General features: G+C 46.1%; 1 protein-coding gene across 3 annotated transcripts in view; it reads right to left on the bottom strand.

Moving 5' to 3' along the window:
• LOC138651327 (C-Jun-amino-terminal kinase-interacting protein 4-like) overlaps positions 1–16,043 on the bottom strand; it is an 834,119-nt gene that overhangs the window by 514,424 nt on the left and 303,652 nt on the right. For all 3 annotated transcript variants that reach the window (XM_069741428.1, XM_069741429.1, XM_069741430.1), the window contains 2 exons: positions 15,387–15,477; positions 14,225–14,352 (listed from right to left, as the gene is read on the bottom strand). In XM_069741428.1, coding sequence (XP_069597529.1) covers positions 14,225–14,352; positions 15,387–15,477 — 219 coding nt within the window. The remainder of the gene's footprint in view (positions 1–14,224; positions 14,353–15,386; positions 15,478–16,043) is intronic.

Below are 16,043 nucleotides of genomic sequence, written 5' to 3'. Positions count from 1 at the left end.
TTTGTTTGGGACTGATTTGGGGAGGATGGTTGCATACTATGTGCCTGACACCCCTCCCGAATCTGCTAATGAGGGTAACGTTAACCCTGATGATGATTATGAAGGGAAATTGCATGTGTTACCTGACCATGGTTTATCTTGTAATGATGCATCTGATAACCATTTTTTCCCTGCGATTGATGGTGAAAATGTTGTACCTGTGCCAACTGAAACTGATAACCCTTATTCTGCAAAGGATAATGTGTCCATAGGTAAAGATGTGCTCAGCCACGTCGCTCTGCGGAGTGAGACGGCTGAGGAACCCATAGCAGGGGGAAGTGTCGGCGCTACAGGAAATGGGGAGAAGCATGGGAACCGTGAGGAAGGTGATGCCATGAACTTGACCAGTGCCACAGAGGAAGGTAACAGGCCCATAAGTAGCACTGCCCCTGGAGTGTTGGGGGTGGATGGGGAGGCAGATCCCCTAGCAGCGTCGGTTGATGGGTCTGCCGAAATCCCCGGGGAGACAGCCTACGTAGCTGCTGTCACCCGCAGTCAGAGTGCCTCGAACGCAGATAACTGTTGGCCTTCCGGACCCTCCTCAGTCATCATTGTGAATGAACCAGAGGTGGACCCAGAGCAGGTCCCAGAGGGTTCCCGTGGGGAAGGGCTTCGCTTCTGGCTTCCCCTAGCCAGGAGTTTCAGGCTACTCTGCACGCAGATGCAAGCCTAGAGTTTGAGACAACTCGCTGAGACACCCACCTCCGTGACTGATAAGGAGAGGGTGTTCTGGGAATGAGGAATCTTATACCAGGAGACAGTACCCGGAGAATCGCCAAAGGAGTGGTTGAGGAAAAGACAGCTGGTCGTCCCGCAGCAATTCCGGGGTGAGTTGTTACGGATTGCACATGAGATCCCGCTAGCTGGACACTTGGGGATCAGCAAAACGAAGGCCCGGCTGTCTCAACACTTCTATTGGCCTAAGATGGGGACAGATGTGTCAAACTACTGCCGCTCCTGTGTCACCTGTCAGAGTGGGGAAGGTGGGGCCTGCTCTTAAGGCTCCTCTGATCCCTTTGCCAGTGATAGAGGAGCCTTTCCAGAGGATCGCGGTGGACATTGTGGGCCCACTGGCGCTCCCCAGCAGCTCTGGAAAGCAATACATCCTTACTGTGGTAGACTACGCTACCCGGTACCCGGAGGCAGTAGCTCTGTCATCAACTAGGGCAGATAAGTTGGCGGATGCTCTGTTGGCTATCTTTTCACGTGTAGGATTTCCCAGGGAGATGCTTACTGATCAAGGGACCCAATTCACGTCTCGCCTAATGGAGGCTCTCTGTAAGAGAATGCAGGTGAAGCACCTGGTATCGAGTGTGTATCACCCACAGACCAATGGCTTGTGTAAATGCTTCAGCGGTACTCTCAAACAGATGCTATGCATGCTGGTTGAGACCCAAGGGTGCGACTGGGAGCGGTACCTCCCACACCTGCTATTCGCTTACTAAGAGGTTCCGCAGGCCTCGACGGGGTTCTCCCCCTTCGAGCTCCTGTATGGCAGGCGAGTCCGGGGACCCCTTGGGTTGGTAAGGGAATCCTGGGAAGAGGAGCTGAACCCTTCTGAAGTGTCCATAGTGGATTATGTCATGCGCTTCCGTGACAAGATGCAGACCTTGACGCAGAGGGTGCTGGTCCCCGTGCCAAAGGATAAGCTTCAGGCAGCCAGGGAGGGCCCATATGTCGTCCACCAACAGCTCAACCCGGTCACCTATGTGGTCACACTTGACCACGCTGGGGGTAGGCGAAAGGCCTTTCACGTCAACATGATGAAGGCTCATCACGAATGTGAACCTTTCGCCCTACCGGTCTGCAGCCTGCCCTAAGACGGGGAGGAAGACACCCTCCTGGACATGCTGGGCCAAGCAAAGGCCGGTGGGTCCATCGAGGACACGCCTCACTAACCGAAACCCAGCGGTCGCAGTTGCGGAACAAGCTGGAACCCTTCTGGGCCATATTTTACAACCGACCTGGAAGGACTGAGGTGGACAGCGGAAATCATGCCCCACTACGGAGAACACACTATCGAATCTCCGACCAGGTGCAGCAGGTTATGCGCCAGGAGTTCGATGAGATGTTACAGCTGGGGGTTATTTGACGGTCAAAGAATGCATGGGCCTCACCTGTAGTTCTCATGCCCAAGAAGGACCGGACCACCCTTTTCTGCGTCGACTACAGGGGGCTCAACGCCTTCACAGCCTCTAATGCGCACCCAATGCCACGCATCGAGGAACTGCTGGAGAGGTTAGCTGGTGCAGATTACCTAACAATAATGGATCTGAGTCGAGGATACTGGCAGATTCCCCTGAGCCCCGAAGCGCAGGAGAAGTCCGCCTTTATCACACCCTTTGGACTGTACGAGTCCACGGTCATGCCCTTCGGCATGAAGAATGCCCCTTCCACTTTCCAGCGGATGGTCAACCTCCTGCTTCAGGGACTGGAGAAGTACGCAGTGGCGTACTTGGATGACATTGCTATCTTCAGTTCCTCCTAGGAGAAACACCTGCAGCATCTCGAGGAAATGCTCAGGCGAATTCACCAAGCTGGACTGACTATCAAGCCGGGAAAGTGCCAGATGGGCATGGGTGAGGTCCACTACCTGGGGCACCAGGTAGGCGGAGGCAGCCTAAAGCCAGAGCCTGAGAAAGTGGGAGCGATTGTGAACTGGCCCACACCAAGGATTAAGAAAGAGGTGATGTCCTTCCTGGGCACTGCAGGGTGCTATAGGCGCTTCGTACAGCACTATAGTAGCCTGGCAAAACCTTTGGCAGACCTCACCAGGAAGAAGCTACCCCACATCGTCAACTGGACCAACGGCTGTGAGGGGACCTTCCAGGTGTTGAAAACAGCACTGTGCAACGCCCCTGCGTTGAAAGCAGTCGACAGCAGTCGACCGTTCTTGGTGCAGACCGATGCCAGCGAGTTTTGCCTTGGTGCTGTGCTCAGCCAGGTTGACTCGGACGACCAAGAGCACCCCGTGTTATACCTGAGCCGGAAACTTTTGCCGAGGGAAGTGGCCTACTTCACCATTGAGAAGGAGTGCCTGGCCATAGTCTGGGCCCTGCAGCGCTTGCAGCCCTACTTGTACGGCCGTGCCTTCACTGTGTTGTCCGACCACCACCTTCTGCACTGGCTAATTTCCATGTGCAGAACCAATGGAAGGTTAATACGCTGGAGCCTTACCCTTCAACAGTTTGACTTCACCATTGAACACAAAACGGGCAGGGAGAATGGCACTGCAGATGGACTGTCCCGCCAGGGTGAACCTACTGAGGTGTGCATGGAGGCATACCGAGGAGTTCTGCCTCCCTAGCACAGACCAAAAGGGGAGGTGTCACAATATTGTATGAAATGTGATATGATTTTATAGCTTTGCCTGTTAGACCCATGCTGCGGGCACAAATCTCCCTCCAGCTGAAACTGGTCTGATATCCCTCTCAAAGACATGCGGTTCTTTGTTCTATTATAGTAAGATATTGGGCCACCGATTTGGGCTTCAAAAACACCGGATTATGTACCGGTAATGCTCTTTTATAGAGCCACGACAGCACCTACTTGAGAGAGGGGATCCGCCCCTAGGAACAGGAAACCCTATGGAGAGATAAAAGGGGCGGCCCCTCATGCTTCCACAGTTGGGTTACAGAGATTGCGAGGAACCGCCCACCAGATTTTAGTAGGCCATTCAATATTATCATTTATCATTAGTTAACTTAAGTAAGGCTAACTACAAGAACCAAACACTCTTAACCGTGCTCCTAAATAAAAAACCTGCAAGGGTGGGAAGTGAAGGGGTGCGGTCGTGGCTCCATAAAAGAGCATTACTGGTACGTAATCCGGTGTTTTCTCTTCGCCACGACAGCACCCACTTGATAGACTTTCAGAGATAGTCATTTGGGGGGGATCACCGTGTTAAGAACTGATCTACCGAAGGACAAGTCAGATGAAGAAGACAAGTCTAATCTATAGTGATTATAGAAGGTAGTAGAAGACCAGGTTGCGGCCTTACATATCAGTTCTATTGGAACCTCCGCTCGTTCAGCCCAGGATGATGCTATCGCCCGGGTGGAATGTGCTTTTACGGTCTCAGGCGGATTCTCCCCTTTGGATGAATAGGCCAGACATATTGCATCCCGAATCCACCGAGATAAAGTACCCTTCGTGATTCCAGCGCCTTTTCTATGACCCTGGAAGGAAACAAAGAGAGCCCTGCTCTTCCTCCAGGCACTAGTCCCATCTAAATAGGCTATTATGGCTCTCCTCACATCTAATGTGTGGTATTTTTGTACTGCCTGATTTGTAGAGTTATCATAGAAGGAAGGAAGGCCAATTTCTTGCGATCTGTGAAATTTAATGCATACTTTGGGTAAGTAGGAAGGGTCTGTCTTTAGGACAACTATCTGGAAATATTGACATAAAAGGAGGATCTATCGATAGTGCCTGTATGTCACTTACTCTTCTCGCTGATACTAAGGCGACATGTTTTATGTGAGCTGAATGTAGTGGCTCAAAAGGGTGGTCTGTTAGAGCTTCGAGGACTAAATTAACATCCCAAGGTGGTACGTGGGGAATTTGAACTGTCTCTGACCTCTGGCATGCTGCAACAAACCTGGCTACCCACTTGTTACCTGCAATATCGTGACCATATAAAGCACCAAGCGCAGAAATGTGTACTTTTAAGGTACTGACTGCTAGACCTAAATCGCGCCCTTTTTGAAGAAATTCTAAAATCATAGGAATGTGAATTTCGTTTGACAGGGCCGTCGGGTAGAAGTTTAGAATTTTTTTCCACACTCTTACATAGATGGAGGTAGTGGAATTTTTTCTACTTAACAGCAGAGTGTCAATCACTTTGTTTGAAAAACCTCTCATCTTTAGCAGCTGCCTCTCAAATTCCAGGCTGTTAACCGTAGACCCTTCACATGAGGGTGGTTGAAGGGGCTCTGGAAAAGAAGATCCTGATCCTCCGGGAGAATCCATGGGTCTGAGATTGACATGGCTCTCAGCCAGGAAAACCATGGCCTGCTGGGCCAAAACGGAGCTATTAAGATCACGTTTGCTCTGTCCTCCCTTATCTTCCTGATCACCGTTGGAAGTAGTATCAACGGGGGAAAGGCATATGCTTTCCGGAATGCCCATGGCACTTGTAGGGCGTCGAAGATATCTGGATTGTCAGATCGGAACAATGAAGCGAACTTTTGGACTTGCCTGTTGTGCCTTGTCGCAAAAAGGTCTATCTCGGGAGTGCCCCATTTTTTTTACTATGGAACTCTCTGCCGTATGATGTTGTAATGAGTGATTCATTACTTATATTTAAGAGGGGACTGGATACATTTCTGGAAAAGTATAATGTTTCAGGGTATATACACTAGATTCCTTGATAGGGCGTTGATAGGGCGTTGATCCAGGGAACTAGTCTGGAACTAGTCTGATTGCCGTATGTGGAGTCGGGAAGGAATTTTTTTCCCCAAGGTGGAGCTTACTCTTTGCCCCATGGTTTTTTTTTTGCCTTCCTCTGGATCAACATGTTAGGGCAAGTTAGGTTAGGCTATGGGTTGAACTAGATGGACTTATAGTCTTCCTTCAACATTAATAACTATGTAACTATGAGACGGAGGCACAGATCGAGGAGCCGACCGGTCCGACCTCTTTTCCCTGGTGGTCTTAGAAGAAGATCTGCGGCTGATGCTTGTCCGGCTACTAGGCATAATAGCGGTGACTTCGGAGGAAGCCAACGCTGTATCCTGGGGAGATGCCATGATGGATCCCGGGTATCGGCGCCAGCGACCTTTTGTAATGGGGGCCGCCATCTTCTTCCTGCCGCACCCGGAAGTTACCATTACATCCGGGTTGCGGCTATGCTGTACGCGCCTGCGCCTCCACCAGCGTTCGCGCAGGCGCCGTCCTCCTCCTGCATCACCCCGGAAGTTGTGGTAATACTTCCGGGGGACAATATAGCGGGCCACACGCTGCCTGTACGCCACCGAAGATGGCGTCACAGGATCCCTTACCGCAGCGATCTGGTCCCTGCAGGTCGGCTGGGTGGACTTCCGTGAGCCAGGTGACTCCCCGACCCTGGCCTCACGGTACCTGCCAGCAGAGGGGGGAAGCTGTCACAGGATCCCCGACGCTGCTTCCAGCTATGGAGCCCTTGCCGTCCCTATAGAGGTAAACTGCGCAAGCGGCATCCAGGCTGGGCATGCTCTTCTCTCCAGGTGTCTCCCGTAGGAACAGGAAACCAACTGTGGGAGCGAGGGGGACCGCCCCTTTTATCTCTCCTGTTATGATCCAGTGACCTTGGATGTTATGAACAGGTAATTCAGAACCACAATGGACATTGAAGTTCAGAGCACACAAAGTGACCTGACAATTACCAAAAAACATAGGACGAGCTCTGAGACGTGGGAACTCTGCTGACCGCAATCCCTAATCCTATCCAACCACACTAGAGGTAGCCGTGGAGCGCTCCTGACCAGTCCTATGCGCCTCGAGCACAGCCTGAGAAACTAGCTAGCCCTGAAGATAGAAAAATAAGCCTACCTTGCCTCAGAGAAATACCCCAAAGGAAAAGGCAGCCCCCCACATATAATGACTGTGAGTTGAGATGAAAATACAAACGCAGAGATGAAATAGATTTAGCAAAGTGAGGCCCGACTTACTGAACAGACCGAGGATAGGAAAGATTACTTTGCAGTCAACACAAAACCCTACAAACCACAGAGAGGGGGCAAAAAGACCCTCCGCACAGACTAACGGTACGGAGGTGCTCCCTCTGCGTCCCAGAGTTTCCAGGAAGCAAGAAAACCAATAAAGCAAGCTGGACAGAAAAAATAGCAAACAAAAATAACACAAGCAAAACTTAGCTTATGCAGAGCAGACAGGCCACAGGAACGATCCAGGAGGAAGCAAGACCAATACTAGAACATTGACTGGAGGCCAGGATCAAAGCACTAGGTGGAGTTAAATAGAGCAGCACCTAACGACTTCACCACATCACCTGAGGAAGGAAACTTAGAAGCCGCAGTACCACTCACATCCACCAACCGAAGCTCATAGACAGAATCAGCCGAAGTACCACTTGTGACCACAGGAGGGAGCTCTGCCACAGAATTCACAACACTTGGAGCCGCATGAAACTTTCTCTGGAGTAGGTGGTAACTGTACTGACTGCAAATTCTGAACTAACACAGCAACTTGAAGTAGCCGTGGGGTGTGCCTAACAAACCGTAGACACCTCGACACAGCCGGAGGACTAAATACCCCTATAGATGGAAATAGGAATTCTATCTTGCCTCAGAGCAGAACCCCAAATGATAGGCAGCCCCCCACGAATATTGACTGTGAGTAGGAGGAGAGGAAAGACACACGCAGGCAGAAAACAGGATTTAGCAAAAGAGGCACTCTAGCTAAATAGGAAAGGATAGGACAGAATATTAAGCGGTCAGTATTAAAACTGTTCCAAAAATATCCACAGCAGATAATACAAAAAATTCCACCATCTAACTAAAGACGTGGAACGTATATCTGCGACTCCTGAGAATCCAACTAGACTGAATAAATACTGACACAATCTAAGCTGGACAAGAAAAAACAAATGAATAGCACTGAATTATCAAGCACACAGCATGTGTGCCACAGAAACAAAACCAGGCACTTATCTTTGCTGATTTGGCAGCAAGGCAGGAGGAACCAGACAGAGGTCCAACACCTCCCAAAAACCATGGACAACTGGCAAGGACTAATGAATCCTGCACACCTAAATACCCCAGTCAGAACTGCAATCAGCAGATACACCTGACCAGGACTGCAACCCAGGGACAACTGCATTACCACCTACAACCACCGGAGGGAGCCCAAAAGCAGAATTCACAACACTCTCCATAGGGTTTCCTGTTCCTAGGGGCGGATCCCCTCTCTCAAGTGGGTGCTGTCGTGGCGAAGAGAAAATAATAAGTATATATTGCTAACCTCCATCGGCGAATCTATCAGCCACTGTAAGCACGAGCCTCTAATTCCACCAGGTAAGAAAGTACGGATTTCTCCGGAACTGCGTGAGCCAACTAGCCCAAACTTGGTGCCAATAGAAAGCCAATTGTAAAATAAGAAAAATGAGGGGTGTGTTATGATTCTGACATGTTCTGGAGTGGAGATACGAGCATTATAAAACTTTGTGTTAAATTTGGTAAGTTTGAGGAGATGGGAGGGTCCGGGGAAACAAGCCCTTTAGTGATGTCACGAGGCTGGAGTTTATAAGCCTTTACACTTAACCCAGCCTTTAGTCTGAGTCTTACCTGAGGAACTGTTCCTACCCAGACCTCCTGATGCACTGGGACATTTGGGGTTCCCCCTACCAGCATGGTTTTGCCTTGAAATGACCTGAGCACATGTAAGTGTTAACTTCTCATTGAATCCCTGTTATTTTTATAATTACCCTTGTACATATTTTCAATTGTCTCTTTTGTAACATCCTTGTAATATTTTGATAAAACACTGCCTAATTTTATGGAGTAAAATATTTAAAATACTAGACTCGTTCTTCCTGCTCTAAAATGTACCCTAAGTCTTCTGAAGGGAATTACGCTACTGTTTTGGGTTACCTTTGGACCAGTTAATTGAAGCTGGTGGCAGCATACCATGTTCTGTGTATTTGGGAGTCGTTGTAGCGACGGCGGCGTTGATAATTATTGTTCCTGCCTGAGTGGGAGTAGTTATATCGCCTCGCTGCAGCGTGCCCAATGGCCAGTACATAGCAGGCAGCCTTTCTGGCAACTAATTACCCTAGGTGCAGTACCTAATCTGACCTGAGGGTAAGGGGGGCGCCAGAGAGCTGCAAGTTTTCAGGCGGAACTGTAAAGCGGGATATACATAAATCCCTGCAGTTTGTGGTATATTGTAGAGCAGTGGGATAACTAAAATAAGCCCCTGCTGTAAATCGATAGATCAATAGCCTTGTGTGTGTTTTCATCACAGTGTAGCAGTGGAGGGATAACTAAGATAAGCCCCTCTAAGATAACCCGTCTGTTGGCCTAAAGTCACCCCGATCTGTGACGTAGGGGTGACAGTCACGGTGTGAATCGTGACAACCATATACCATACCTGTAAAAAAAAAAAAAAAAGAATTAAAATAAAACAATAGTTATATTCTCACCTTCCAGCAGCCCCCGCAGCCTTCCCGCACCTCACGGCGCTCCCGTTCCCAGTGATGCTTTTCGACAATGACTTGTGATGACGTAGTGGTCTCGCGTGATGCTACGTCATCTGGGGTCATTGTCGCTAAGCATCACTGGGAACGGGAGGCATCTCGAGGAGCGGGAAGGCTGCGGGTGTGGGACAATTTCCGTGGCAATTCTGCAACGTGTGCACATAGCCTGAAAGTTATTCAGTGGCCAAGTGTCTCCTGATCTGAACCCAATCGAACACCTATATGGATTTCTGAAGACTCAAGTGTAGATCATTCTCCATGCAGCAACCAGGCTCTAAGAGAGGTGGTTATTGATGAATGGAAAAAGACAGATGTTGCAATATGTCACCAATTTGTTCATTCCATGCCTAAAAAATCATGGAGGTCATCTAAATTACGGTACTAGACCCTCTCCTAGTGTATCTCACCCATCCCATGTAGACTGTAAGCCCTCGCGGACAGGGTCCTCTCTCCTCCTGTACTTGTGCGTGCCTTGTTTTACTCATGTTTATTGTACTTGTCTATATTTGCCCCTTTCACATGTAAAGTGCCATGGAATAAATGGCGCTATTAAAATGTATAATAATAATAAGTAGTAGATTTTGATGTGGGTGTGTACATTTTTGCATCAACTAATTTGAGTAAAACTGAAGATTTTGTAATGAAAGTTAGAACGTTAACCTTACTTCGAAGTTAGAGGTTAAACATTTTTATATAAAACTGAGTCTTGTAAACATTTAGAAAATTGAGAAAGTGAGATACTGATTAACATCTCACTTTCTTAGAAGGTGTACTCATTTATACTGAGCACTGTATGTGCACAAATTCAAATAATGATTTCTCATTGCTGGGGCATCACTTTGAGTTAAGTAAGGGATCAACTTGCTCATTTCATCTCGTCCTATGACGTATCGGTATGTTGTATGACGCCTCCCTCTGATTTGGTCTCTGGTGCTAATCGCAATCCACGTGCAGCTGTTAACATGCTAATTGCCGCTGTCAATCTCTGACAGCAGCATTTAACATGAGCATGCCGGAAGCACATCACAAGCACGCCCATCAGCGTTACGGTCACATGATCACAGGGAGCCGATGGATTGGCATGACAATCAGGGGATTGTATGAAACCCCAGTGCCTGTCATTGCAGATCTGCTGTGGCCGGCACACATAGCAGAAGCTGAAGCCCTGCTCTTTGTAGCACAATCACAGCTTCCAGTCTTCTATGGAGAATATTGAAGCAATTGATAACAAAAAAGTGTAAATCATCCCCTTTTTGCTTTATTCAAAATAAAATAAAAAATACAATTAGTATAGTTGCATTCAGAATAGCCAGATCTATAAAAATAATAATTAATGAGATGGGTAAATGGCTAACACGAAAAAAATCATAACGCCAAAATTACTTCTTTTTGGTAGATGCAATATTGCAATAACAGGCGATCAAAACATCGTGTCTACTGCAAAATAGTATGAATAAAAACATCAGCTCAACTAGCAAAAAATAAGCCCTCATGCAGCACCAGACCAAGAGAAATGGAGACACTAAGTCTCAGAATTTGTTTTTTTAACACACTTTGGACTTTTTTTTCCACAACTGTACATGGTTGGTGTCTGCAAACTTGTAATGACCTACAGAATCATAATGGCGGGTCAGTTTTATCATTTAGTAAATATGGTAAGAAAAAAAAAATTGTGGAATTGCAATTTCACCGCACAATTTGTTTCCCATTTTCCAGTACACTATATGGTAAAACAAATAGTGTCACAGAAAAGTACAACTGGTTGTGCAAAAAACAAGCCCTCACATGGCCATATTGACAGAAAAAATAAAAATAAAAACTTATGGCTCTGGGAAGAAGGGGAGCAAAAAATGATAACACAAAAACTGAAAAACCCAAGGTGTTGAAGGGGTTAATGGTTTGGAGGAGAAGAAGGTTTTTTTTTGTTTGTTTTTTTCAGAGGTTCCCTTTTAGAATCCACAGGACCATAATAATCTGAAAATGTTTATACGTTTTATTTGGAGTGAAATGTGAACAGTAAAAAAATATATAAATGTTTTGAAAGATAAAATTCTATAAGTTACACAGTCATTTATAAGAACTTCAGAACAGCAGCAAAAATTATTACAGTAACTCCCACATAAAACAAAGCCTCATACTGGCTCCTCAGATTAATAAAAAAGGAATTATTGGTAGTTCTGGATGCTAAAATGTGGTGAGGCACAAAAAGAAAAAAAATAGTTGGCCACTAAAGAATTTTTTCCTTTGGCCTGGTGAATAAGACGTTAACAGTGCTTTTATGGGAGTCTGTAGTTTTTTAGCATTTCTTTTTCTTCTATTTTTGTCTGAGATTATTGGTGGTATTACTTGGTGGACCTAGCACCTGAGCAGCCAGTTTGCCGGGCCCTGTCGCAGTCTTTGGGGTTACAGTCAGCAGGCAGTATGACCGCAAGAATGCTTTCTTGGTGTTAGGTCAGACAGAATTAGTGTATCCAGCAGATGGCAGCATCAAACAAAGTCCCCACATCAGGCGGGCATCAGGAGCTGCGACCCACTGTGGGACTCACCCGGTCCTGGCAAGTGGGAGGAGAAAGGAGGAGAAAGATAAGAAGAGCAGGAGGGGAAGACGTTGTGGTGTCTCATCTTACAACATGAAGACTTCTATGTGGGGCTGAGCAGCCTCCTGCCTCAGCAGGATATATTCAGGTGAAGGACTGTTAGAGAGGGAAATAGAATGGGGCTGGTGGAAAGTCTAGTATTGGACAGTCCAGGTGTAGAAGAGGTTTCCACAATACATGAATGGCTGGTCTATCACTCACAGGCTCTGACAGATTCATCCATCACAATGATGTGCAGGATCCAGCAGTGTGGTTAGGAGAAGGAGCATGGGCCGCTGGACAATGGCTGCAGCAGAAACTGCCCTGTGATCCCAGACTGAATGGGAGACATGGAGCGGTCTGTGTGCTAGATCTCCATGTATTAGATGAACACCTGGAATATCACTTTAATAACTGCAAATGGAAAGCGGCAGCGGTGGGAAGTCTACATGTGTTATACACAGGGCTATGGAGACATGTGTTTTTAGATATGGTGTGAGCAGGAAGTGGCACTGGCACATGGCTACATTCACCCGTATGTTCCAGCTATAATAGCTATCAAAAAAGGACCATATTTCTTCTCATGTTTTATCCATTTTTTTTGCCCTCATCCATTTTTATAACCTGAAAGGAGTGAAACCATCGAGTGTCAACTATCCATTGACTCTTTGCACTGGATGAAACATCGCAGCACACAGTTATGTCTTCCACTTTTCATACAGTTTCATACAGATCCCCATAGACTTTAATGGCAGAACAGATGAGAATAGGACACAGACTCACGGATCGGACACACAGATCAGTTATTTTACAACAAATTGCGCTTGGCTCAATGAAGCCATGGGCCAGTGCATTTAAGAAACAATATTAGTGTTATGGAAAACCACCTTGGAGCGCTGATACCCAAATCAGCAGGAAAAGTAAGACGCATTGAAGAAATGGCTGTGCAGTAAAATATTTGGAGTTTGATTCGGAGAGTAGTTCTCCTTCATTGGGCAGCAGCAATAGAAGGTCCCTTCCTTCTACATGTGTGGGACACATTGACATATATTACTTACATACCGTGTGCAGCTTCTTGTAGCGTCCTCACCCTAAGCATATTACACGAGGTGCCGGCATCTTATAGTTTTCTCAAATACATTTAAGAAACAGACAGCTGATGTGTCCAATGGAGGTGTGAGCGCACATGTTGTGCCTCCACCATGTGTGATCACTTGTGCGCAGTATGGCTGCCGTATGCGAGCAGTATGTGGTAGGAAGCAGGAGTCCAATGTAGAAGGGTTGTGCATGTGGCTTGTGCGAAGGACAGGATGTCCGCTAATATTGCAACTAAGCTACAGAAAGGTAAATAAATACAGAGGTCCCCTCCTGTCAGTGTCCTATATAGCGTCATTATATGGAGTATTAGTTTGCCAATTTATGGAGTTGGAAACCATTTAAGGCAGGGGTGTAATCATTGTGGTTGCAGAGTGATCAACCATGACCAGGCTGTGGAGTCAGTAAGCCTGCGAAAGTTGGCGCCATTTTCAGTACCTCGGACACACAGTTAACGGAAACATAATGCGGCGCAGAGAGCTACCACAACAGCTATGCAGGTCGCCAGCCAATCACAAGCCAGCGCTTGATGTCTGCTTGCCGTCAGGGCTTCGGTTGAAGTCACTTCCATGTACGGCCCATAAAGCTGTGGTGCAGAAAGAGGACGCTGCTCGCAGTGGGAACAGGGAAGGCAAGAAGAATGTTTTTTTTTGGGGGGGTTTCTTTTAATAGATTGGAAAAGAGCGTCAGGATGGGGGCATCATTACCAAAGGGGCAAAGACAAGGGGTAATTATTACAGGATAGGAGACATTTAAACAGGACGGGAGACGTTATTAAAGAATGGGGGCCAGGATGAGAAACATTATGAAAATAAGCTGGACAGTGGGCATTGTTACAAAATGGGGGGGTCATTATTACAGGTTGGTAGCCGGGGGAAGGGGGGGGGGGGGTCATTATTTCAGGAAGGGGCCAGGAAATGATGTATCTGTCCAGGACATGATACAACATTTGTTACAGGAAAGAGACAGAACAGAGGACATTATCACAGGTTGGAAGTCAGGATGGAAGACATTACTACACGAAGAGGCTGGGTTAAGGAACATTATTTCACGAAGGGGCCAGGACAGAGGACATTATTACCAAATGGGGGCCAGGATTGGGAACATTAGTACAAGGGCCAGTCCTTCTGACCAACATGCTCGTGGAGGTCTAGGGCCCGAGTCACAGTATGGTAATTATTTTTGATGGAATAACACAAACATGTTATTGTGCTACCTATACATCTACTTGTTTGTGATGGGCCAACTTATTTGATGATATTTGCCGCAAAAATAATGATTACAATTCCTAGCAACGCCCTGATAAGGCAGGACAGAATACCTTGTAAGTCAGCACCCTCATCGACATCTGCAATAAACTCTGGACTGGTTCCAAACATCTCAGCAAAAAGTGAATCATTGTTCCGGTCAGGTGCTTCCTCTTCTAGATCAGAAATACCTTTTGGCGTACTGGAGTGGGGGCACAAAAACACAGAAATGTTTGTATATTAAATACTACTACTAAAGCAGAGTATGCAAATAAGAACGTACACAAGGTCATTGGGAAAAGAGCAGCATTCTGAGGATTTTTCATAGCAACCACCACCATTCTGCATTTATCTTCAGTCTTGTGATAACTGTGGCTAAACCTGTCAAAAATTTGTATTCTGAGGATCTCCGGTCACCACTGTGGGATTTGAAGATGCATTGTGATGTAACAATTGTCAGATGTTGTGTTATGTCCTTGGGTACAAATATGTTAATTTACAAATACAGGCATCTTTTAGTCATTGACTATGTGGCCATATGACCTCATCCTCACTTTCAGCTTCTGTCCTGTTTCTCCAGCGTAGACCATAATCAAACATTTAGGGCCTAGAATCCAGTACACAAAATTGTACGGAGAACATCCAAGATTAAATCTATACTTATCGGTCACACAGATAACAACCTACATAAACATATACCAAGACCATTGTGGAGAACGTGCATTTGGAGAATATACTTTATACAGCTGTGTATGGGCTTGGTATTTACACAGACGCCGAGAATTAGGAATCCCAACTCATTTATAGGGGTTGTCCACTATTTTGCATATTGATGGACTACCCTCAGATAAGTTTACAATCAGATGACTGCACATCTGCCCCTACTTGAATGAACAGAAGTGGATCTGCAGTATCTATATCCTTGATGAAGCTCTGCAACAGATCACATTCTGTCAACGCCAACACCGGGAACAGCTAAGTGGTGGGGTTGCCAGATGTCGCACCAGAACTGATCTGAAACTGATGACCTATCTTAAAGATTTATCATCAAGTATAAAAATGGTGACAACCCCACATAATACGGTTAAATAAATAAAAAAGTTTGTAACACTCTTGCCTTAGGAATGAATAGCGAATAAGAATTGAAAGATTATCTTCTTTGAAACAGTGTTAAATTTCCAATAAATTCCATGAACACAATAGCAAAATATAACATCTGTTAATAAAAACTCTAACCTTGCTTCAGAAGCTTCCATTTGTAGCTTCAGTTCTGGAGTAGAATTAACGATATCATCAACGACTGATGGAATTCTCGGCAGGGGAGAATCTTAAAGGCACATAGCAATTAGTTTTGTTAAAGCATTATTAAAATACTCAAAAATAATAGACACATCAATGCAGTTCACATACAAACTGAGTAAAAAGCTCTTTGATATAGGTCGATGTTTGGCAGAACGAGTGAGCACAAGTTCCTGATCATTGGCCCATTTAGAGAGTAAGTCCAAAAAAAACAGCACATTGTCTTTCGATGGCTAATCTAATTTCTATGCCAGTATAATAAAAAAATGATAACTTGGTATAGTGTTAGCCATAAAATTGTTTTCCCATGCTCATGTGGGGGGTTGTACTCTGCTGTTTTCCTCCTTTTGTAGCCCAGGACGCTTCTCCTTGCGACTCTTGTGGCTCTGTCAATCTGTTCATCTATTACGATGGATGCTATCCTTGTAGCAATGTATTCCTCATTGATAACAGGCGTAGTTTTCCCATCTGAGCACTTTGACCCACCAAGTGCTTCATAGAAGTTTATAATGCAGAGCCGTAAAAATAAAAAATCATATTTTTTCACAAATATGATCTTTTTGCCCCCAATTTTTTATTTTCCCAAGGGTAAGA

This window comes from Ranitomeya imitator, chromosome 10 (assembly GCF_032444005.1).
Source record: "Ranitomeya imitator isolate aRanImi1 chromosome 10, aRanImi1.pri, whole genome shotgun sequence".
In the NCBI taxonomy this organism is placed as follows: Eukaryota; Metazoa; Chordata; class Amphibia; order Anura; family Dendrobatidae; genus Ranitomeya; species Ranitomeya imitator.
This window is presented reverse-complemented; position numbering and strand designations above follow the sequence as displayed.